We start from the raw sequence: 24,959 nt of genomic DNA on the forward strand, positions 1-24,959 counted from the left end.
TAGGTTTTCAGAGCATCTGGTATTCCTTTCACAGAGGCTTTTTACAACTGTACATTATTTGAAAATCATTTTAGTGCCTTTTTCACTTTGTATGTTGTGAATGCAAGGAAATACTCTTTTTGCTCACCACGTCCCTCAAAGTGTCACACACTGACCACTAATTAATACTAATTTTAACTGCCTTTCTTTTGTAATATGTCACGAACTTCCCCATTCATTTCTTAGTTCTGCAGAGAGGCGTAAGCTGTTGTCTATTCTCCGTACTTTTTTTTTTTTTTTTAAGCCTCCTAAGAGTCTGCGATTCTAAAAGAATCAACAACACAAACCCGGAGAGCAGGAAAGCACCTGCTCAAACTAACCCCTTCCTCCAGCCCGAGGTAAATAAAGAAGCGCGCGAGATCTCGCGATAATAACATCGCGTGGGAGCCTGACCTGGTCCCCTACCGAAAGACGTTAGTGCGCATGTGTCGCTCGTCCGGAAACTACCGCAGTGGCTGCCGGGAGAGGGCGGAAAGCCAGGAAGTAAACATTGACGGATTGAGTTTGTTTCTGTCGGGAGGTTTTGGGTTCTGCTGTGACCGGATTGGGTAAGGAAATGTGGGACCTTGGGGATGGGGAGAAGGTGAAGCTGAAAAACTCTGGAAAACAGGCCGAAGGCTCCTACTTCTTAGATACATTCCTACGAAAGTGATGAATTCCAGGTCGAGGGGGGAATGGGGATCCGGGACAGAGAAGAAAGCCGCGGTCCTAGGCCTCAGTGTGCTTGTGCCGAGCCAGACCAGGAACGTCTTAATGATTTTTAGAGTAAGAATTATCAGATATCATCGGAGTTTCATTTCCCAGCTGTTAGCTACTTGTGGCTCTTGAGCACTTGAAATATGGCTGGTCTGAATACGTGTAAAATCTGATCGGATTTTAAGACTTTATTTTCTCTTATGTTGATTAAGTGTTAAAATAGGATGTTGGATATGTTGGATTAAATTAAAATATTTTTAAAAGTTATTTTACGTGCTTATTTTTACTATCTTAGCACACTTAAAGTGATGTATGAGAATGGCATTATATTTATCTTGGACAGAGCCACATTGTAGGATTTTAAGCTTGTGTAAGTAGGTTATGATATGATTAAATTTGTGTTCTGAAAAAATAACACTGCGGTGTGGAGAACTGATTGGAGAGAATGGCAGGAGACCAATAAGAAAGGGAAAGTAATACCTTCCATTAAAGTGGTAGCATTGAGGATAGAGAGAAGTAGGTAAATATGAATGCTATTCAGAAGGTAAAATAACAAAAATACTTAATGATGAAATAGTTATCGAGATTAGCTGGAACATATATGTAAAGGTATGAATAGTATTTTTCATTAAGAGAGGAAACAGTAATCAAGATGGCATTCCATGGAGAAGATCATGAGTTTAAATTAAGATTTGATGAGTTTACGTGTTTCTAAGACCCTCTAAAAGGAGATGCTATGAAGCGAGCTATTGGAATATATGTATGTGAAGCTCAGATAAAAGGTCTGAAAAGGAGAAAATAAGCTGGAGAGCCAACAGTGGTATATTAAAGCCTTAGAAATAGATGAGCTGACTACTGATGAAGTCCAGAGTGATGAAAGAGACTCCAAGACTGAGCCTTGTGGAATCCAAAATTAACTAACTGGGCCGAAATAGATGAACTTGCAAAGAAGACAAGAGCAGCAGGAGAGAGTCAAGAAAAAAACAGATTATAGTGTCACTTAAGCCAAGAGATAAGAATGTTTCAAGAAGGGAAGGAACAGGGGCGCCTGGGTGGCTCAGTCATTTGAGCTTCTGACTCTTGATTTCAGCTTATGTTAGGATCTAGGGTCCTGGGATGGAACCCCAATGACTGTCCAGCTTCCAGGTCAGCAGGGAGTCTGCCTGTCTCCCTCCCCCTCTGCCCCTACCCCTGTTCCGTGCCCCCCACACACACACATGCACTCTCTCACACAAATAAAGAAATACAATAAATTTTAAAGAAATAAATATTTTAAAAGAGAGAAGGAAGAAAACTGAAAAATGTTTAGTGGATTTAGCACATTGATCATTGATGACTTTGTGGGGCCTCTTCAGAGAGAGAAGGAGTGGAAGCTAAATTGGAGTGACTGAGGAACGAAGTAGTTGGGAAAATAGAGTCTATGGATATAGATAACTCTTAAGGAATTACATCTTTGAGAAAAATAGGACATTGTTTACTTATGTAGGGTTAATGTGCTAGAAAAGTTTGAGTCATATATAGAGAAATTAAGGAATATTAATAAGATAAAGAGTCTTAGGAAACTTTAAGTACATGTATGTATGTTTCTCTTCATTTGTAAGTTAGATTTGAGGGAGGAACTGCGAACAGTATATAGAGATTTTTTGTGGAAGAGAAAGAGACCCTTCCCTCACAGATGCTACAAGAGCATATAAAATATTATATATAAATGAGACTGTAGTATGTGTTATGAGGTATGCAATTTGTGTACTTTTGATAGTTTCCCTGATAAACTCATGAAGGCCTACTTTATACTAATATATATTTCTTTCTTCTCATAGAGGTATCCAGATAACCATGTCAGCTGCAGCTGTAGATGCAGTTAATGCAGCCCCCCTGTCGGGGTCCAAAGAAATGAGTCTGGAGGAACCAAAGAAGATGACCAGAGAGGACTGGAGAAAGAAGAAGGAGCTAGAAGAACAGCGAAAACTGGGTAATGCTCCAGCAGAAGTTGATGAAGAAGGAAAGTAAGTACATTCATTTTTTGCATTATCTGTTCATTCAAAGTTCAAATTTATATCTACTTAGTTTAGCAATTTCTCATTTTTTAGTTTGACAGGAAACTATCTTTGCCATTTACATCCTTTTTGTTTTTATTATTTTATCAAATTCATATATGTAAGGTTTAATAATAAAAAAGTATTGAAGGACTTCTAATGAACAGCAGTCATCTCTTTCAGCTCTTCCCACTCCCTGTTCCACTCTGGAAAATGACTACTTTTAAATCTTTCTATTTTGAGTTTTTCTGGTTGATACCTTTACATCTCTAAATAATGTACCTACATCGTTATTGTAATCAACTCTAGGCATTATTGGCTAGCTTCTTGCTCTTTCATAAGATTTATCTACTCTTCTAACATTCATCTCTATCTTCCTTATATCTTTCCTCGCTTCAGTTCTGTCACTATTCTTAGTTGCTAAATTGGAAATTTTTTCATTCTAAAATAAATTACTTATTTTTAATTTTGTTGTTTTTACTATATTATATAGAGAGATCAGGCATATTTTCTCTCTCCCCTCCACTGCACTATCTCTCTTCTTAGAGTCTGTATAGGCTACCTTTGTAATTGTATTATCAATTATTTTCAAACTTTATTCTTAAAATATATATATTTTTTAAATTACAGAGACATCAACCCTCATATACCTCAGTATATTTCTTCAGTGCCATGGTATATTGATCCATCAAAAAGACCTACTTTAAAGCACCAGAGACCACAACCAGAGAAACAAAAGCAATACAGCTCATCTGGAGAATGGTACAAGAGGGGTGTAAAAGAGGTATTTGGGCAACTTTTATATATATCCTTGTGAAAATGGAGATTTTATTTGAATAACTTAATATAAAAGCCTTTAATAAAGTTATATCAGATTATAAAACATCTTTTACCTGGGATTAAAATTCACAATACATGCTACTTTTGTTTCTGTGTTTTCTTTTATAAGTTTTATATTGCTAAAGTACTTAAACTTTCTCATTTATAAAAGTATGGAGACTCTAAGTAGTATTTCTCTTAATGAGTAAATCACTTCACTGGACAATATAGTAAGAAGAGCCAAATTTTTTCTAACTTATTCAGAAATAAAACGTTTTTCTTTATGTCCTTTTATAGAATTCCATAACTACTAAGTACCGCAAAGGAGCATGTGAAAATTGTGGGGCCATGACACACAAAAAGAAAGACTGCTTTGAGGTAAGTTCACCTTTGAGAATTTTAGAAATTTGTCAGAGGGTCTCTTTCTTTTTTCCTGTCAGATAGCTTAATTCTGTTTTTCTGAAATTACCTAAATTTTGGTACAAGTTAAATAAAAATTAATTTCACTGAAATTAGTTTAGCACCATCAAAATTTTCTGGAGAGTAGGAGAGTAACTGATATGTGAACAGACCATAAATTCCCATGATATGTTTATGCACACTTTATAAATGTCATCTGAAACTTTCCTTTAGGCTACAGGAACTTAGGAAAAGATTTGATTTTATTATTCTATTTCCCAGAGACCTAGGCGAGTTGGAGCAAAATTTACAGGTACTAATATTGCTCCAGATGAACATGTCCAGCCTCAGCTGATGTTTGACTATGATGGGAAGAGGGATCGGTGGAATGGCTATAATCCAGAGGAACACATGAAAATTGTAGAAGAATATGCCAAAGTTGATCTGGTGAGCAATGTTCCCTGCTTTCTCACACTCCTTAAAGAATGTACATTTTGCTGTATCACTGTTTAAGCAACTCTGTTTTTCGAGTCTTCAAGCAATATAAAAATGGTGGCATGTTTATTATAGTAGTATAAGATCTGATGCAATAGCAAAAATAAGGTATGCTAACCATATTGGCAGCAGTTTCTTATTTGATTCTTGTATTGTTTCTCATTTCCTGAGACTTCCCTGAGGTTCCAGAAGATACTGGAAGCATGAGAACAGATTAGTATCTAAGGCTTTTGGCTTTTTAAGGTTATAAACTTGCCAAGCCTCACACATTGCATCTTATCTGGGCCTGTATTAAGTTGCCTCACATAGCATTTGAGAGAAGTGAAAGGGGAATAGGATAACTCATTTCAAAAAAGTGAATTTTATTTTAATTCAACTTCAGTTGTTTTTGTTATGATTTTACTTACTCCTGTTCCTTAAAATCCATAGTCATGCTGCCTTCTTTTATTTTTTATTTATTTATTTATTTATTTTTGCCTTCTTTTTTTTTTTTTTTTTTGCCTTCTTTTTTATATAAGAGTTTACATTTAAAAATCACAGTAAAAAATGTCACATAGTGTAAATTTCATCTATTCTTGAACAATAAAATATATGGTGATCTTGGGCCCACCTGGCAAGCATCAGTCATCTGGAGTCAAGTGACAGCTGCCCCATTTGGACAGGACTTATTCTCTGTAGTTTAATCACTGGCACTATTTGGCTCAGTTTACATTAATGTCTGATTCAATAGGAGTTACAAACTCCAGTTACTTAGAAATCATAGATCTAGAGCTACGAGAAATCTCAAAGAGATGACCTTTCTGAAAACAATAGATTTATTGGTTTTAAGTGTGTAAAAATTAAATGTTCATTTGAATGTTGTAAAGTAAATTTCAAATGTTTCCTTTTTTGTTAGGCAAAACGAACACTGAAAGCCCAGAAACTCCAAGAAGAATTAGCCTCAGGAAAATTAGTGGAACAGGCTGTAAGTAATAAAAATGATCCATAAAAAAAATTCAGACTCTAAGTTAAAAAAAAAAAAAAGAAAGTCAAAACAGTTCACTTTATATCTCTTCAGTTAGAAAAGATTTAGGAAGACAGAAGTGCTATTGTGAGGAAAGACTAAAACTGGCACTTTTATACAGTTCACAGGAACATTAGTAGATCCCTCCATCCTAAAGAATTTTCTAGTAGTCAGGAAAGAGGTCACATATGCAAAGATGTAGCACTGTTTAAAATAGCAAGAAGTGGGAGGGTGAGGGGTAACTGGGTGATGGACATTAAGGAGGGCACATGATGTAATGAGCACTGGGTGTTATATAAGACTGATGAATCACTTACCCTTACCCCTAGCTCTGAAACCAGTGATATATGTTAACTGAATTTGAATGAAATTTTTTAAAAATCACGAAATAAAAATCAAATAGCAAGAATTTGAAATAGCTAAAAACAGGACTAGGGAGTGGGTAAAATAAACTGTCCTGTGTCTTCATGGTACAATGTTGCATAGCTCTTAAAATGGTTTTTATGGATACTTTGTAACAACAATGGATAACACTTACATTTAAATAACAAATAAAAAATATTACAATATCACAGGGAAAAAATCAGAATATTGATTTTCATTCATTGTAGAATTAGTAAATTTTTCTTTGTATTTTACTAGCATTTTCTACGTTTTCCATAATGTAATAATTTTATAGCTGAGTAAAAATAATTTTACAGTAAAAAAGATGTATTGTAGCCATTTATTCATGACAACTTAATAGTTAATGTATATTGTGCTTATTAAAAGTTTTCTTTTAAACAAATTTATGGCACACATGAGTAATAAGTTAAACATTTGGAGTTTCAATTCCTGAAAGGGACTCAGCAGGTATGAATTACAAACAGACCTAATGACCAAGTGAGCAATCACTGAGGCTACCTGGCAGGCAGGTTTACATCTCAGGTTAACAGATAGATGTTAAGATACATCTCTGCCCTTGGCCAGATACGTGGTCATAGAAAAATTAATTTACTTCTCTGAGTCTGTTTATCATGCCAAGTAGAGACAACAACACCTACCCCTCAAGAGGCCTAGCATTATATCATATAGTAAGTAAACTTGGTAATTGATAGCTGTTATTACCATACCAACTCTGGAAAAAGGAAAATGGCCTGTTTTTCTTGTTCTGATATATTCTCTGTTGTTTGTTGTAAACACAGTCTAATTTATTTCCCCAGTAAGTATATTTAAGCGTATACAGGGGACTGATGGTTTTTGCCCACTTTCAGTGCTTGAATATTAATATTAACTATATACAGTAGAAGAATCTACTATAGAGGTTTAACTTTCTGTACAGCAGTATAAGTGTGTTTTTTTGGTTGAACTAGCAAATTGCAGAAACTCCAAAAAATATATTTGTGGGGCACCTGGCTGGCTCAGTCAGTAGAACATGTGACTCTTGATCTCAAGGTTATGAGTTCAAGCCCCACATTGGGTGTAGAGATTACTTAAAAAATAAAATCTTAAAAAGAAAAAAACATATTTCTGATTCTGAAAGTAATATATAGCTCAGTGAAAAAAATAGAACATTATATATATATATCTATATATGTATGCAATTATAATGCATGTTTTTAATGTGGATTTCACCTTTACATACTCATTTATCACCTCATCTTTCAATTAATATATAGTGCAGTGAGCTCACATTTCTGTCAATGAATGCAGACCTATTTATTTTTATATAAATTCACGTTTCAAAACTCACAGGAATTTAAGAAGATATATGCAGTAAAGTCTCCCATCCTTGCCTCCAACTACCCTATCTCTAACCCTTACCGCCCCCATAATCTGTTTTATTTTTCTTATGGATCCTTTCAGTTTCACAAGCAAAGACAAATATATAATGTTACAACCGTTCTCACCCCTTTTTTTTAATAATAACAGCAAAAAAGGTAGCAAATTGTATGAATTTTTTTCTGCAAATTGGATAGAATCACTTTTAATGGATGTTCAGTGGTCATTGAGTACAGTAATTTATATAACCAGTTGTCTAATAATTATTTGATTTTTCCCAAATTTTTGATATTGTATACAATATATAATATACAATATAATACATTATATACAATATATATAAGAATGTGTAAATCACATTCTTATATATATCTCTTTATATAATTGGTATATTATTCTATTAGAATAAATTCCTTAATGTTTAATTGTTGATGCAGTGAGTATTTTTATTTATTTAAAATTTTGATGTCGTATCACTTAGCTACCATTCAGGAAAGCTATACAAATTTATGCCCCCACCAATATAACATAATGTAATGTAATATATAGCATATGTATGTGTGTATCTATCACTGTGTTTATATAAGTAGAATAGATAGATATATTCGTACACACTCATATTTTCACATTCCCCCACTAATGCTATAAGTTACTCTTTTTAATCTTTGAAGCCTTTTAAAGGGATATGATGAAATACTATTTTGTTATAGGCATTTTATGAAGTTAGAAAAAATCCTGACCAATGGTAATGAAGAAAGAGTGTCTTTAGTGACAGGATCTTAGACTCTCCTTAAATTACAATACGGTGTCACTTAAGTAGATTCCTTCATTGCCTAAGTTTTACAAAAGTTGTTTTGGCTCTAAAGATACTTATTACATGATCCTGGTAATGTTTTCTTTTTGGATTTGATAGAAAGCTAGTGAGGTTTAGCAAAACTGGTATATGCCTAAAGGTTAACATATAAGAAATGAATATATGTTTGGGTACATTGGTCATTTTAATGTTCCTCTTACCTTTGTGTGATTATAATACTATATCATTGAAAATTCTTTAGAAATATTCTGGCTTTGTAGACAGTCTGATAAAATTAGTTGCAATGACATACTTGTATTCAGAACTGACATGCTGATTACATTGAGAAATATGAGGATTTGTTCAGTTAGATTTAAATTATATTATTTTACCTAAAGTGTTAAATAATTAGTAGATTCAGTGAAATAAAATTACAAATTCTTTTTCTTATTGAATAATGCAGAATTCTCCAAAACACCAGTGGGGAGAAGAGGAACCAAATTCTCAGATGGTAATAAATATTTTCCCTATCTAGGTATACATTAAATTTTTCAGTTTCTGATGGCTAATAACATAAATAATAGCTTTAAAGAATATAAGTGAATAAGAGTTTGGTTAAAGGGTGTTTCTCCCTCTGCCTGTGTCTCTGCCTCTCATGAATAAATAAATAAAATCTTAAAAAAAAAAAAAAAAAAAGGGCAGCCCGGGTGGCTCAGCAGTTTAGCGCCACCTTCAGCCCAGGGCGTGATCCCGGAGATCCAGGATCAAGTCCCACATCAGGCACCCTGCATGAAGTCTGCTTCTCTCTCTCTATGTCTCTCCTGAATAAATAAATAAAATCTTTAAAAATAATAAAATAGGGATCCCTGGGTGGCGCAGCGGTTTAGTGCCTGCCTTTGGCCAGGGGCGCAATCCTGGAGACCCAGGATCGAGTCCCACGTCGGGCTCCTGGTGCATGGAGCCTGCTTCTCCCTCTGCCTATGTCTCTGCCTCTGTCTCTCTCTCTGTGTGACTATCATAAATAAATTTAAAAATAATAATAATAATAAAATAGTTTGGTTAAAGGGAATTCAAAGGAAAGCAAGAACTAAATGCTGCTCTTTTCTTCTTATAATTTGTTTTTCCTTCTTTCCCCTTCCTTCAGGAAAAAGATCATAATAGTGAAGATGAGGATGAAGATAAATATGCAGATGATATTGACATGCCTGGACAGAACTTTGACTCTAAGAGACGAATCACTGTCCGGAATCTCAGGATTCGAGAAGATATTGCAAAAGTAAGCCCTGCCAACTTAACACACATTCAAGAAATATTTGTCTTTTCACCCTACATTTTATCTACTCATCTGATATCTGGGCAGTATATGGGTAATACAGTCAGTCATTCCAAGATTAAGTATCAGTCTTTTTTTCCCCTTCATCTGTACCCCAGATATACAGAGATTCATGTAATTGATCATGATTAACTCCTCCACCTAGTTTGCTGAAATTTTTTTTTTGAGAGAAGTAAACATTAATGCAGTTTTAAAACATTTTCCTTCTAGTATTTGCGGAATTTAGATCCAAATTCTGCTTACTATGATCCCAAAACTAGAGCGATGAGAGAGAATCCTTATGCCAACGCAGGAAAAAATCCAGATGAGTAAGTATCAAGCTAAATGTATAGATTTCAAGATGGGGAGGAGAGTTTTTAATCATGAAGGTGAACCTGAGTTGGAATGAACAGCATCTATGGTTGGGTTAGAAAAGAATTCACTGTCCTTAAAGAATGCAATTTCTGAAACAATTTGTTTTTTAAATATATATTTACAGAGTGAGCTATGCTGGGGATAACTTCGTTAGATACACAGGAGATACCATTTCAATGGCTCAGACACAGTGTAAGTGTTTGCTCTATGTCAAGATATTTTCTGTCAGCTCAAAAGAAATTTGGAGGCATTTTTAAAAGCTGTTTTCAAGCATGCAATAAATGTAGCTGAGAACTCATTAAGATGTTTTTGATTATTGTAGTGTTTGCTTGGGAAGCCTATGACAAGGGATCTGAAGTACATCTGCAGGCCGATCCTACAAAACTAGAGCTGTTGTACAAGTCCTTCAAAGTCAAAAAAGAAGACTTCAAAGAACAGCAGAAAGAAAGCATCTTGGAAAAGGTAATTTTGACCAAAATGCTATAAAAAGAATGTTCATTAAAGAGAAATGGCCAGTTAATAATCATTTGATTCACATTTGAAATATAACACACAGAGAGACCCTTTTAATTTGTTAGGAATAGTCCTATCATCCCATTGATGTAATCAGTTGTATGCATTATCACTATAGCTTTCTCAAGAAACTTTTGCAGGCAAAACAGATCATGGAAAAACTTAGTAGTTTAAAATAAACGTTGTTATTGCTCACAACTTTGTATGTCAGGTGGGTCTCCTGATCTGGGCCATCTGAAGCTGGATGATCTAGAATGGCCTCATTCTGGTCTCTAGTATTTAGCAGGTTGATTATCCTAAGAGCCCTCATCTGGAACAGCTCATCCCTGCCCCCTGTGGGCTCTCATCCTGTGGTAGGACTAGTCCAGCTTCATTAAGCATTCTCAGGGTACCAGAAACTAGCAACAAAAAGTATGCTTTTTAGGGCTTTGCTTGCATCACATTTGCCAATTTCCAACAGACCTGAACAAGTAACATGGCCAGGTCCAGATTCAAAGGATAGAAAAAATAACTATCTCTTGAGCGGAAGAGTAGCAAAGTCATGTGGCAAATGGGCATGCATACAAGAATAAGAGGAAATGGGGCACCTAGGTGGCTCAGTTGATGAAGTGTCTGCCTTCAGCTCAGGTTATATCCCAGGGTTCTGTTATCAAGCCCTTCTTTAGGCTCTCTACTAAGCAAGGAGTCTTCTTCTCACTCTGTCCCTCCCCCTACCCATGCTTTCTCCCTCTCTCTCTCTCAAAAGAAAAATAAAATTAAATCTCAAAATAAAATCTTAAAAAACTAATAATAAGAGGAATCATGGCCATTTTGTAATCTTAGATGAATCAACAGATGAATATCAACTGAAGACATCAATAGAGATCTGAATGCAAATCTTTTCTGTAAAACGTATTTAATAATGTTCAATGTTCTTTTAGTATGGTGGCCAAGAACACTTGGATGCCCCTCCAGCTGAATTGCTTTTAGCTCAGACTGAAGACTATGTGGAGTACTCAAGGCATGGGACAGTCATCAAAGGACAGGAACGAGCTGTTGCTTGCTCTAAGTATGAGGAAGATGTGAAGATCCACAATCACACAGTATGTGTTAAACTAGAACCATTTGGTGTCCATGTTAGCATTTTCTCTGGGTTATATTTTCTTATTACAGCTTCATTAGTGAATTATTGTTGTGCTTAGGTTTTTTTTTTAATTCTGTTTTATGAAATTTTTCCTGAAATACAAAAAATGTGAAAGAATACTATTATGTTCACCCGCATACCTACTACCTAGGTTCAGAAAGTTTTTGCATGTTGCCATATATGCTTTGGGGGAATGTGTGTCTGCACATGTATGTAAATAGAATAATATATACATATAATTTATATTTGTATTTTTTTAACTAAAACATTTGAAAATAACAGATATTATGGTATTTTATCCAAGAAACTATATCATGTATCTCCCAAAATTAAGGACAGCCCCCTACATAACTACATCAACATTATCACACTTTAGAAAATTGATATGACTCCTTCTTATCATCTAATCTCTAGTTCTTAAATACATTACTAAAATATACACAAAAACTTTAAATGGGTGGTTTTTGTTTTTGTTTTGAGTCAGAATCCAGTCAAAGTTGAATTTGGTTGCTATGTCTCTTTTTCTCTTCCTGTGTCATATCTCCCTTTTCATGACAGCAATTCTCAGATTGGGCCAGTTATTTTGTAAACTGTCTCATATTTTGTATTTGACTGATTCCTGGTGCTATACAATTTATTCCTGTGGCCTCTGCACTTCCTATAAACAGGAATTCAGAGTAAAGGCTTGATTAGATATAAGTTAAATATTTTGACAAGAACATATGTGATACAGTATAATTCATAGTGTTTTGTGATGAATTATACCACATCACATCATAAAACATATGTTACTTGTTATACCCTTGAAGTACCCAAACTACAATTTTCTAAGGTCAAAAACCGAAGCACCTCTGGGAGCCAGGCCACTAACTGTATATGAGTGAAGCGAGCCAGGCACACTGTATAAACTAGAGAGCATAGACCTTGTCTAAAAGGGGCATCCAGTGGTCAGCAACAGTCAGTTCTTGCCAAGTGGGAATGTGAGCCCAGAATCTCCCAGTTCTTAATTTTTGAAGAGAAGTCAGATAATCCTAATTTTTTTTTATAGTTTTGGGAATGGAATGTGAGATCACTATAACTTAATGGCTGCTTCTCACACTTGAGGACAGGCCACCTTTTTCCTGTCAGCTAGCCCTGGAATCCCCATAATTTTCTTCCCAATTTACTTTTTAAAGAGCTGTATTCTTTTGTAGTCATCTCAGCAGTATGCGAGAGTCCCTAGTTTCGGGTTCTTTTTTTAAACAACAACTCTCTCTCTGCAGCATATCTGGGGATCTTACTGGAAAGAAGGCCGATGGGGATACAAATGCTGTCACTCTTTTTTCAAGTATTCCTACTGCACTGGAGAAGCTGGCAAGGAGATTGCTGTAAGTACCTGTCCTCACAAGTATAAAACAACCAAAGCTCTTAAGTCAAAATCTGTATGAAACATATTTTCTCATGTTTCAAATTTTAACTTTTCCTTCAGTGATTGGTAACTATGATACTCAAGTCAAATTACATGTATTTTCCCACAGAATTCAGAGGAATGTATTATAAATGACATATCTGGAGAAGAATCTGTGAAAAAACCTCAAACCCTCATGGAGGTAAGTCTATAATCATTTGTCCTGAATTAAGTCCTTCAAGGCTGACTTTAAAATTTGTGCTGGAGCTTTGTTTTTTGCATTAGTAACACTATATATTTCAATCCTCCCTGTCAGATGCATCAGGAGAAACTAAAAGAAGAGAAGAAGAAGAAAAAGAAGAAGAAAAAGAAGCATCGGAAGAGCAGTTCAGATAGTGATGATGAAGAAAAGAAACATGAGAAATTGAAGAAGGTACTTCGTGAACTCTAAATAGTCCAAGTGATGACAGTATTCTTTATTTGTAGCCACCTTAAGAAATTATCTAGTCCTGTCTCCAAGCTCATTTTAAAAATAAGGAAATGAGTTCCACGTCTGTGGTTACCTTGAAATTCTAGAATACAAATGGAGATTTTTGTGTTTTTCAGTATTGCCTGCTTCTTGGAATGTTTGATAAATATTACTAAGCTACAGAAGAAATGTGCTTTGTAAAGCTCTTATTTTAGAGTTACTGACAATGCCCAAAGAGAATTGCCTTCTAGCTCTCTAATTTGTAGTTTTCAGCAAGTACTTGGGAAAATCAGAATTGTAGTTTCCACCAGAAGCATCAATTGTGGACTTCTGTTAGTAAAATGAATCTTGTTGAATCTTTGTTATTAAGTAAATTTTTTTTAACATTGAAAATGTTGTAGAATGTTTTGTGCTCTATGAAAATACCATATCAGCCAAATAGTGATTAGTTGTAGCTTGACAATAGAAGGGCTGACTCTCAAGCTCTTTCAGACAATCCAGGTTTTTGATATAGCAGTTTATATTCAATGGGATCTTTTGTATTCTGCTACTAGAAGAGATCTGATGTAGAGCTGTGTACTCATGTTTTTCCTCTCACTACAGGCACTGAATGCAGAGGAGGCTCGCCTTCTTCACGTCAAGGAGATCATGCAGATTGATGAGAGGAAGCGGCCTTACAATAGCATATATGAAACTCGGGAACCCACTGAAGAGGAAATGGAGGCCTATAGAATGAAACGTCAGAGGCCAGATGACCCCATGGCTTCCTTCCTTGGGCAGTAGTAACTAGTTATCAACAGTCACCCAGGACAGACACAGCTGATACGTTCTTTTCAGCTTTTTGCTAATGATCATAGGTGGAAAAACCATGACTACTCTTCTTGCTCCCTAACTTTAATAAAGACTTCAGAAGTCTCATAGTAAATTCATTTATTTACACACTGAAAAAACAAAGAAGAAAAACAAAGAGGAAGTACATTAAGTATATATTAAGATTTTTATTTCCAGTTTTATATTAGGCGGTGTGGAAAGAGGCCTTCGCTCTCTACCTAGCAAGAACATTTTCTACTTAACATTTATTAAGTCTCAAACTTTATTTCCTCAATTTTTATGGCCTTTTATCTACTGTTAGCACACATTTCAAAGGCAGATGAATTACTCATTCTTGAAATCACGGTTTCGTTTTTTTCAAATTACTAATAACTATAATTGTAGGTATTTGAGTATCATTTGGTTTTGCCTTCTAAGGTTTCACTGGTCTAAAGCCAAACAAAAATTATTCTATCTTGGGCTTTGGATTACTGAAAGGAAATCTGTAGAACATGTGAATAACTTTACCCCCCATGTCAATCTGTATAGTAATAATTCTGTTTTCTACTTGGTTATAAAATTCTTATTTTTAAAATATTTCCTTGTACCTTACACCTAGAACAAAATGGGTTAGCCTTTGAATGTAAAAATAGTATTTTGTCATCTTGAGTCACCGTTGACTGATCAGTACTAGGTCTTTTACCATGCTGGACATGAGCCTTTGGACACAGAAACGCTTTCCTCTATCATAGAGAATATTTTTTGTGGTACTATTTGTTGTTTTGTGATTGCCTTTATGTAATAATCATGAATATTAAATTTCAAAAAATTGTAGAATATCCGTTGTACCTAGTCTCTATGGGAGGAGGTGTCTCTTTGTAAAAATTGCAGAAAGCAAAACCTGAAGTTGAAGGTTTCTTCAAAGAATTATAAGGATAGCTCATGGGACTATTAATAACTGAGACTGCCATGATCCTCAGGCCTCTTCTAAGAACACTGTGAAGATGATACAGTGAGTGGGATCAATGCAAAGAGCCTGTTTCAAACCCCTGACATAACTACATTGGCCTTTAACAGCTCCCTGGCTTCTAAGCTACCAAAACCCACTATAGTACCGCATTAAGTTACCATCTCAGAAATAGTGCTGGTGAGAGAGTAACAAATTGTCAAGTACTATGGATATAGTCTCTAGATTCAGACTGGTAGGAAATTAAAACAATGCAAACGGAGCTCATTCTTATATAATTCAAGAAAGTCGATGACTTAGGTTTCATATTCCTACCTTAACATGGGGTGGTTCAACATAAAGTCTGACACTGATGTCTATTTGTATTTATCTTTTGTTAATAAAGATATGTAATTGAGAATACTTAACTGAGTGGTTTGTAGCATTATTTCAAATATTTGGCAGAAAAGGAGTTTATGGGACTGGCAGGGGGCTTCGAATTAGAAAATTTCAGGATCTTTTAACTCAAAAAATGTGTCACTTGACTTTTCTGGTTCTCTGTTCCCTCTTCTGTGAAGCCTAGTTTACTGATTTTAGGAAGAATATCTGAACTCCTGTCTTATTTCTACTTCATTTTGGAAAAAAAAAAAAAGTAACACCTGGAACATTCTTATGTGAACTTTGATTTTTTTTTTTTTTTTTTTTTTTTTTAAGATTTTGTTTATTTGACAGAGCACAAGCAGGGGTAATGGCAGAGGGAGAGGGAGAAGCTGACTCCCTGAGCAGGAAGCCTGACTCGGGGCTGGATTCCCAGGATCCTGAGATCATGACCTAAGTCAAAGACAGATGCTTAATGGACTGAGCCATGCAGGTGCCCCTGAACGTTGATTTTATTATCTCAATAATAGCTGCCTTTTGAGTGCTAAAGCCATGTAATTTTTATATGTTACTTCTGCAAAAGAACTTCCTGGAGTAATGGATAGTACCCCTATTTTACAATAAGCACATGGACTTAAATCCATGTAGCTTGCTCAAGTCCCGACAGTTAAAAGTGTTAGGGGCACCTGGGTGGCTCAGTGGTTGAGTGTCTCCCTTTGGCTCAGGTCATGATTCTGGGATCCTGGAATGGAGTTTCTATCAGGCTCCTGCTAGGAGACTGCTTCTCCCTCTGCATATGTCTCTGTTTCTGTCTCTTATGAATAAATAAATAAAATCTTAAAAAAAAAAAGTGCAGGACATAAAGCCAAGTATCTTTGACTTGTCAAGTCAAATGTCAAGTAAAGCCTACTCCTTTCTCTAGTATTTTAAGACCCCACTTTCTGGGCCAGGAAGACTGGTCTCTTGCAATTTCTTCTGTTGACAGAAACCTTAAGCCTGCCTCAGTCTACAAGGTTCACCCTCAACACCTGAAAATGATGCATCTGTCCCACATTCTTTAATAATACCCCTTTCCCCAACCTTGTGGGATGCTTCTAACAAGACTAACTATACAAAAATGAATAAATTGTTCTTTCATTAAGTTTGTAACAATTCTGAGAGGAAATACCCCCCAAATAGGAAGGACGTCTGTTTGAGTTTCTTTTAGCAATGTTATCTAGTTTCTACTTGGGAATTTTTTCCGTCTAAAATCTAATAATGAGTTTATAAGTTTAAGATCAAGTTAAAACGAATTTTATGTTATTTTTAAAGATTTTATTTATTCATGAGAGACACAGAGACATAGGCAGAGGGAAAAGCAGGCTCCCTGCAGGAGCCTGATGCAGGACTCGATCCCAGGACTCTGGGATCATGACCTGAGCCAATGACAGATGCTCAGCCACTGAGCCACCCAGGTGTCCCTGTTAAAATGAACTTTAAATAAAACTGACGGTCTTTTCTCTCGAATTATGGTTCTGAGGAAATTCATCTACATGCTCTAATTTATGGAAAGGGGTGACCTGCATGGACAAGAAGACACAAGCTCTAGAAGTTCATCTCCACTGCGAGTATCTCCGTGGAGCTTACAGCCTGTCGCGCTTGCCGCAATGTTTAATTGGGGAGTACAATGAGCTTCCTAACTCTTTACTCCTTGATCACACATAGAAAACGCTAATTATTGGGTGTTACAAAATTGACTTCAGTGCTCTGAAGAACGACGTGGACTCTCCATTCCTTAGATTCTACGACTCATCCTCTCTGGCAGACACACAAAAGAATCCCCGCTCCACGTATACAAAAAAAAAAAAAAGGGAGCGGACCACCGCGCATGCGCATGCTCCTCACTCCAGCCGGCGGAGCCCTCCACCGGCGGCTAATGCGCCTGCGCGCGGGGAGACTCCTCGGCCGGGCGGCGGGCGGGAAGCCACGCGGAGGACCCGGATGGAACCCCGGGGCGGCCGGCTGGAGGCCGCTGCGGACTCTTCCGTCTACCCGCGCCCCGCAGGTTCCTGCTGGGGGCCCGGAGCCGAGCAGCCGGCGCCCGGCGGCTGTACCCCAGCCTGAGCGGAGAGCGACCTGCAGCCGGAGAGCGGCGCCCGAAGGAGGCCTGAGCATCCCTTGGGCCTGCGCCCGGGCCCGGAGACGGGCGGGTGCGGAGCGAGCGGAGTCTTCTTTCCTCGCCGCCGGCGCCCGCAGCTCGCGCCGCTGCCCTAACGCGCCGTCCTTAATAATACACCAACAGTGCCTACCAGTTACGAGCTGCATGGTCTGCACATGCATGCTTAATAATTAAAGCTCCCAACAACCCTGTAAGGTAGGTACTATTGTCATCCCACTCGAGGAATCGAGGCTCGGAAGGGACCGGCCTCCGGGTGACAAAGCCAGGCTGCCCGGCGTCTGCCGCCCGAGCCTTTGCTCGGCTGCTGTATCCCCGGCCCTTTCCTTCTGGCTGTCGCCTCTGCCAAGTGTCCTCGCGAAATCCCGACCCCGGACACCGCGCCCCCTCGGACCGGAGGAGGCAGTGCCGAGACAGAAGAGGAATTGTGTTTGGCTCGGAGTCGTAGGTTTACAGCTGCACTGGGCTGTTGTCACTGCAGAGATACAGGTTTTAGCCTTTCCCAGAGATTTCTGTTCTGTGAATGCTCACTTCTAACGGGTTTCTCTCACAGTCGTGATACTTTTTCATAGCTACCCTTATACCCCGTAAACTTGCAAAAAAAAAAAAAAAAAAAAAAACATTTTACTGGTTTGTATCACATCTTTCACTCTGCATCTTAAGATATCTCAAACTCTCAAAAGAATCATTCTGAAAACGAATCATGTCTAAAGATAATGCGTTTTGCTGACTACGATAACTTTACTGTTTATTACGGAAAATTCCCCTACATAACATAAAATATAGTGAGAATGATGCAATGTTGTGTGCCCATCATTCAGCTTCAGCAGTTACCAACTCAAGGCCCATCTAAGGTCTTCTGTCTCCACCCCACTGGTGTGTGTGTGTGTGTGTGTGTGTGTGTGTGCACGCGCGCTGACGACAGTCTTTCAAAGGAAATCCCAGACGTGTTTTCATCTCACCTTGTAAGCAGCAAAGTCTGTATCTCTAATAAATGAGTACCCTTTTTCACACAAGCATACCATTAATCACACCTGTTTAAATTAAGTTTTTTCTCTTTTTCCTCCCCATTTTTTTAAGCAGGCTCCACCCTGGGTGTGGAGCCCAACGTGGGGCTCAAACTCAGGACCCTGAGATCAAGACCTGAGCTGAGATCAAGAGTCGGATGCTTAACCAACTGAACCACCCAGGCGCCCCAGTTAACAATAATATGTTGATGCTTTTTTAGTGTTTCCATATTTTAGGATATTGTGATTACTAAATAACACAGAGGAGCAAATGAAAATTGTAAAGTTCTAAAACACAGTAAATTCCTCTTTGAGAATCTTGAAAATTCTTGCTACCTATTCTCCTTTTTTGAGGAGGATGAGGACTACTACTACAAATGACTTTTTCTAAAAATCTTTTGTCAAAACAGGTAAATTTTCAATCAAAACATACCTGAGTGGCATAGTCAGGGTGGGTTGGAATGGACCCTTAACTAGTCTATTACTATAATAATTTCTAATGAGACTGAGCAAAGCTTTTTCATTCACTTCTACTCCTCCCCAAAACATACATAGTAAATATACATAAGAGAGTATAGAAAAATAAGCATTTTTATGCTGATGTTATAATTTTATTATCAGTTAGGAGAGATCCTAAACATAGTTGACCCTATCATCATCACTTGACAAAAGAAAGCTTAGGATCAACTTTTAAACTTCAAATCATCTTCCAAATTTTAACTGACTCATAACAAGTAGCCATGTGGCTTGCCAACTTATTAGTTTACATAGAAGTTCATTTTATAGCTAGTTAATTGGGCAGAACTACTAAAAAGTTAGCGTTTTAATTAATATTCTTGCCTTACTTATTGTGAGGTATTTTTTTATGGCCAAAGTGGGCATTTGGATTTAAATGTGTCCCTGTTTTATTTCCACCACATTCTGTAGAATAGAACTTTGGAAACTTAGGGGATCATTTGTTTATCTGGGAGATAGAACTATCTTCTAAGGTATATTTGAGCCTACCTGTGGGTTATACCTTTGCTCATTGCTAAGGAGAAAGAAAAAAAGCATGGCATTCTTCCTTAGGTCCCTGAACTTTCTTAGGAGGTTGTTATCAACTCAGAAACTTAAATGCCTATTAAAGCATTTAGACTATTTACTTAGCAACCTAGCCTATCCATAATCTAGTGGATGGCCTGAAGGATATGTTTTCATTTCTCTAAATCTAACTACTCACGAGGATATGTATTAGAATCACCTGGACAAGATTTAGAGTCTTTTTTTTTTTTTTTTACGGTAATCTATGTGCCCAACATAGGGCTTAAACTCATGACCCAAGATCAAGAGTCCCCTACTGTACTGACTAAGCCGGCCAGGTGCCCCAAGATTTAAGAGTCTTTTGTTCTCCTATGGAGAACATGATTTATTAGTTCTAAGGAAGGGAGATGTATAATTTCAGAGGAGTTCCCAGTGATTGTGATGAGCATCTCTTATTAAAGATTACTATCTTAGTTACCATGCATAAGAATTATCTAAAATGCTTATGTAGAGTACAGATTCTGAGCCCCTACTGTAGAGCTAGGGAATCAGAATCTCTGGAAGTGGGGACCATGAATCTGCATTTTAGCAAAAGATTTTACTGATTCCTCCATTTGCTAAGCCAGGAACCATTACCTTCTAATTCCTGTCCTCAGATTAAAACAAATCTTAATCTTAGGAACATTGCTTATTTTCATTCCATAGTTTCGGCTTTTTCTTGGACTGCTTTTACTGAGGGGTAGTTATATGAAAAAGCATCATGAAATTCCTATTGTAACTAAGGGTGTCCTTCTGTGAGAGAGGTTTTTCTGAAGTTTCAGTGACAAGAATAGTTGTGTTTCTCCTGAGCAATTTGTTTTGCTTTTCTGTATAGACAGTATGACTCAGAGACTGGTAGTGTGTTACACTCTAGCAGCAGGGAAGATCTGAGTCAAATTTGTATCCTACTTCTGTTTCAAAGGTGACTTAATCAGACTCATTCGAAATTCTCTACTTAGGTTGGAGTGAAAGCCACTCAAGGATCACATAGTTTTACAGACCTGTTTAATCCTTAACTATCAAAAAGAACTAGCCACTATGTCAAAATGTGTCCTTCCTTATTTAGTGAATTACTCCATTCTCTATTCACTTGTTCATAACTGTCTGTGTGTGTACATCCCTGGCAGAGAATGATGGAAGGAGGGGGTGGTAGTGAGATGCCCTTTTAGGGGATACAAAATGTACCAGATTTGTTTGGAACATACATCACTGAAAGCAAATTAAGCCCTAACTGCAGTTCACCAGTAAAGGATTTACAGCTATTTACAACTTGCATAAGTCCAAATCTCCCATATGTAGCTTACTGGTAAGTCATTTATTCTAGGACATTAGCTGTGAGTTTGATAGCTTTAAGTTGGACTGTCATACTATCATGGTTTACTCTGAACTGACATGTTACAGGATATTTCTTGACATGTACAAATGACAGGATGGCGTGTGATGTGGCTTTGTTTTAATTCGGTTAGCCACTGATTTTTAATGTGTGGGTTATATTTTACTCCCAAAGCAAAATTCTGCAGCACCTCTGGAATACTACCTGAGAATTTTGGGGTACCATGTCGAAGAAACGCAAATGGGATGATGACTATGTTCGTTACTGGTTCACCTGTACAACAGAGGTTGATGGAACTCAGCGCCCACAGTGTGTTTTGTGTAACTCAGTATTTTCAAATGCTGACCTCAGACCATCAAAATTGTCTGATCATTTTAACAGACAGCATGGTGGTATAGGTGGGCATGATCTCAATAGCCTGAAGCATATGCCAACACCATCTGATCAGAGTGAAACCTTGAAAGCACTTGGAGTTGCATCTCACGAGGATGCCTTATTACAAGCATCGTATCAGTTTGCGTATTTATGTGCCAAGGAGAAGAATCCTCATACAATAGCTGAAAAATTAGTGAAACCTTGTGCATTGGAAATAGCACAGATAGTTTTGGGACCAGATGCACAAAAGAAGCTTCAGCAGGTACCCTTATCAGATGATGTGATCCATTCTAGAATTGATGAAATGAGCCAGGATATCTTACAGCAAGTTCTAGAAGATATCAAAGCCAGTCCTCTTAAAGTGGGTGTTCAACTTGCTGAGACAATGGACATGGGTGACTGCAGTCAGCTAATGGCATTTGTACGATACATAAAAGAAAGAGAGATCGTAGAAGAATTTCTGTTCTGTGAACCATTGCAGTTAACAATGAAAGGAAAAGATGTGTTCAGTCTCTTCAGAGACTTCTTTTTGAAGCATAAGATAGCACTTGATGTATGTGGCTCTGTTTGTACTGACGGTGCTTCTTCTATGCTAGGAGAAAATTCAGAATTTGTTGCCTGTGTCAAAAAAGAGGCACCTCATATCGTGATCACACATTGTTTGTTGAATCCTCATGAACTTGTGACAAAGACTTTGCCTACAAAACTGAGAGATGCTCTGTTTACCGTGGTGAGAGTAATAAATTTTATCAAAGGACGAGCTCCAAATCATCGCCTCTTCCAGGCTTTTTTTGAAGAAATTGGAATCGAGTATAGTGTCCTCCTTTTCCATACTGAAATGAGGTGGCTTTCCCGAGGTCAAATACTTACCCATATTTTTGAAATGTATGAAGAAATAAATCAGTTTCTTCACCACCAAAGCAGTAATTTAGTTGATGGCTTTGAAAATAAAGAGTTTAAAGTTCACTTAGCATACCTTGCAGATTTATTCAAACACCTGAATGAGCTTAGTGCATCAATGCAAAGGACTGGGATGAATACAGTATCAGCTAGAGAAAAGTTATCAGCTTTTGTTAGGAAGTTTCCATTCTGGCTAAAGCGAATTGAGAAAAGAAATTTTACCAACTTTCCTTTTCTTGAAGAAATCATTATTTCAGATAATGAAGCAGCAAGCATTGCAGCTGAAATAACACTGCATCTGCAACAGCTGAGCAACTTCTTTCATGGATATTTTTCTATTGGAGATCTTACTGAGGCAAGTAAATGGATACTGGATCCGTTTCTTTTTAATCTGGACTTTGTCGATGATGGTTATTTGATGAAAAATGATCTGGCTGAATTACGAGCTAGTGGCCAAATTCTAATGGAATTTGAGACAATGAAGCTTGAGGATTTCTGGTGTGCTCAGTTCACAGTGTTCCCAAGCCTGGCAAAGACAGCTCTAGAAATTCTTATACCATTTGCAACTACGTACCTTTGTGAGTTGGGATTTTCATCACTTTTACATTTTAAAACAAAGTCCAGAAGCTGCTTTAATATGAGTGATGACATCCGTGTGGCTATTTCAAAAAAAGTTCCTCGTTTCTCAGACATCATTGAACAGAAGCTACAGCTACAGCAGAAGTCACTGTGAGCTGATACATTTTTAATGTATAATTTTAAATATATTCTTAATTTCATTGTTAACACTAAGCTATAATTCTGTCTTTTTATATTTATGGTATATCAAATCCCATGAAAAAGTTTAGCATGTTTAATTTTTAATTTTCATCTGAGTCATGTAAGATATACTTTTAAATATATTCTTTGGAGTTAGTCTTCCAATGTCCATTCCTCTAGCTCCCATGCTCTAAATACCATGATATTAATAAATATCCTAATATCCTATTAGTCACTCTTTGTCTTCTTTTAAATTATAGCAGGACTCAAAAGTCATTGAGACTGCTAAAAAGAGGATCCCAGAGCCTCACCCTAAAGATTCTGATTTAGCATATCTGGGCTAAGCTCAAGGGCCTTCCTTCTTAACCAGCTTCCAGATGGTTTTGATGGATTCTTTGGGCCGCTGGCCTCATCTTACTTTCCCTTTCCCCCAATTCTCTCACTTATTTTACATCTTAACATATGTGTATTTTCCTAACATAGTTTAAAACTTTTGAACAGACCAGAATATAAGTAATAAATAAATTGATGTGAAATCACTGTAGTAATTCAGGGCCATCAGAAAATTTCCTGTGGGAATTTAAATTAATATACTTTTTCTGGATAATAATTTGGCAAAACATTTTTAAATTTTAATAAATTTACATTTTTATTTCAAAACTTTAGTCTTATCAAAATAGTTTAGCATCATTTTTCATGCTAAAAAATGAGTCCAATAATGAAAAGCCACAGTCCCTTTCCTGTCCAATTACTTAACCATTTCCACTTTAACATTTTGTGGATCCACCCTTATCTCTAAGACATATGTTTATACCAAACATGTATGCCAGTTTTGTGTTTTATTATTTTTTTTTATTAAGTAAATTCTACCCTCAACGTGAGGCTGAAACTTACAACCCTGAGACCAAGAGTTGTAGGCTCTACCAATTGATCTAGCCAGGCACCCCCACTTATGCCAGTTTTTATTTATCAGTTTTAAAAGTTATATATATATTGACTCCTCTAGATAGTAGGTAATTATGGAATTTATAAAATGTTTATCTCCTATTATTCCCAATTTTTTATTGTAATATTGATTTTAGTTCCTTTATTGATTATTTGTAGCCCTTAGATTGGGGAATTTTTCCTCTAGCAGTTCACCCCTGGAAAGAATGAGGGATGTCCACAAAGTTTTATTTGTGAGGCATGTAATTAAAGCATTTTTATAATGGCGAAACACTGGGAAAAAAAAAAAAACTGAAGGGGAACAGAATCTAACAGAGGCCACCTGAGTATGGCAAATTGAAGTTTGTGTTTTCTACACAAAACTCAACTTGATCACCATGATCAGAATACTTCTATCAATAAACATAAGCACATGTCTTTCATCTAAAACTGTAGTTACCAAATATAAGTCCTATTTTTTCCTAATCTAACATCAGAAGCAGTGGGAATAATTTCCAAAACTAATACAGGAATAAATCTGGAAGAGTGTATAAAGTTTCATGATACATGAGTGTATATAAAGATAGGAAGGAAGAAGGATGGGAGCAAGTACATGTATGACACATGGAAGCTAACAATACAAAGAGCAGGACTATGGTGCAATGCCAGAAGCAAATGACCTTTGATGACCAGTCTTTCATTAAATCCACTAGAATTCTCTCTTAAATTCATTCATTTCTGCTATGAAAGAAAAACCCAAAGGATATTTTAAAGGGAATAGCTGAATGTTTAATTTATTTTCAAATTCTACTACAGTTTATTTTCCCTTGGTCAAATTAAAGAGACTGCAGTGTCTGCTAAAATGAAGAAGAAACTTAGATTTTTTTTTCTTAGTTTAAAAAAGTTTCCCACAATGGTACATATATTGGCCTTTATGGGTCACATGTTGGTTTCTTTTTCTCCCAAGAAAGATAATTATCTTATATTTTTACTATATAATTAAGGTCATTGGTCAATTGCAAAAAAGAATGAGGATAAAGACATAATTTTTATAACCAGCAGATGTCACTCTCTGTGCATGATTGATTGAAAG

At 36.7% G+C, this 24,959-nt stretch overlaps 2 protein-coding genes across 3 annotated transcripts; both read left to right on the forward strand.

The window, feature by feature from the left end:
* Positions 1-427: 427 nt before the first annotated feature.
* On the forward strand, positions 428-15,404 carry SLU7 (SLU7 homolog, splicing factor). Its single transcript, XM_025434686.3, has 16 exons — positions 428-587; positions 2,556-2,741; positions 3,402-3,555; positions 3,888-3,968; positions 4,272-4,436; positions 5,380-5,448; positions 8,505-8,552; positions 9,186-9,317; positions 9,585-9,682; positions 9,853-9,920; positions 10,051-10,190; positions 11,162-11,323; positions 12,627-12,731; positions 12,882-12,953; positions 13,068-13,184; positions 13,824-15,404. Exons 1-16 carry the CDS (start codon positions 463-465, stop codon positions 14,001-14,003), a joined length of 1,902 nt encoding a protein of 633 aa, XP_025290471.1. The 5' UTR covers positions 428-462; the 3' UTR covers positions 14,004-15,404.
* Positions 15,405-17,268: 1,864 nt separating this feature from the next.
* ZBED8 (zinc finger BED-type containing 8) lies at positions 17,269-23,173 on the forward strand. 2 transcript variants are annotated; one of them, XM_049109184.1, is made up of 3 exons: positions 17,269-17,707; positions 18,593-18,926; positions 21,083-23,173. In XM_049109184.1, the coding sequence occupies exon 3, from the start codon at positions 21,132-21,134 to the stop codon at positions 22,914-22,916; it is 1,785 nt and encodes a 594-aa protein (XP_048965141.1). In that variant the 5' UTR covers positions 17,269-17,707; positions 18,593-18,926; positions 21,083-21,131; the 3' UTR covers positions 22,917-23,173. The 2 variants fall into 2 exon arrangements, with proteins under 2 accessions (XP_048965141.1, XP_025290588.1); XM_025434803.3 differs by lacking the exon at positions 18,593-18,926.
* Positions 23,174-24,959: the final 1,786 nt, after the last annotated feature.

This window comes from Canis lupus, chromosome 4 (assembly GCF_003254725.2).
Source record: "Canis lupus dingo isolate Sandy chromosome 4, ASM325472v2, whole genome shotgun sequence".
NCBI classification, from domain to species: domain Eukaryota; kingdom Metazoa; phylum Chordata; class Mammalia; order Carnivora; family Canidae; genus Canis; species Canis lupus.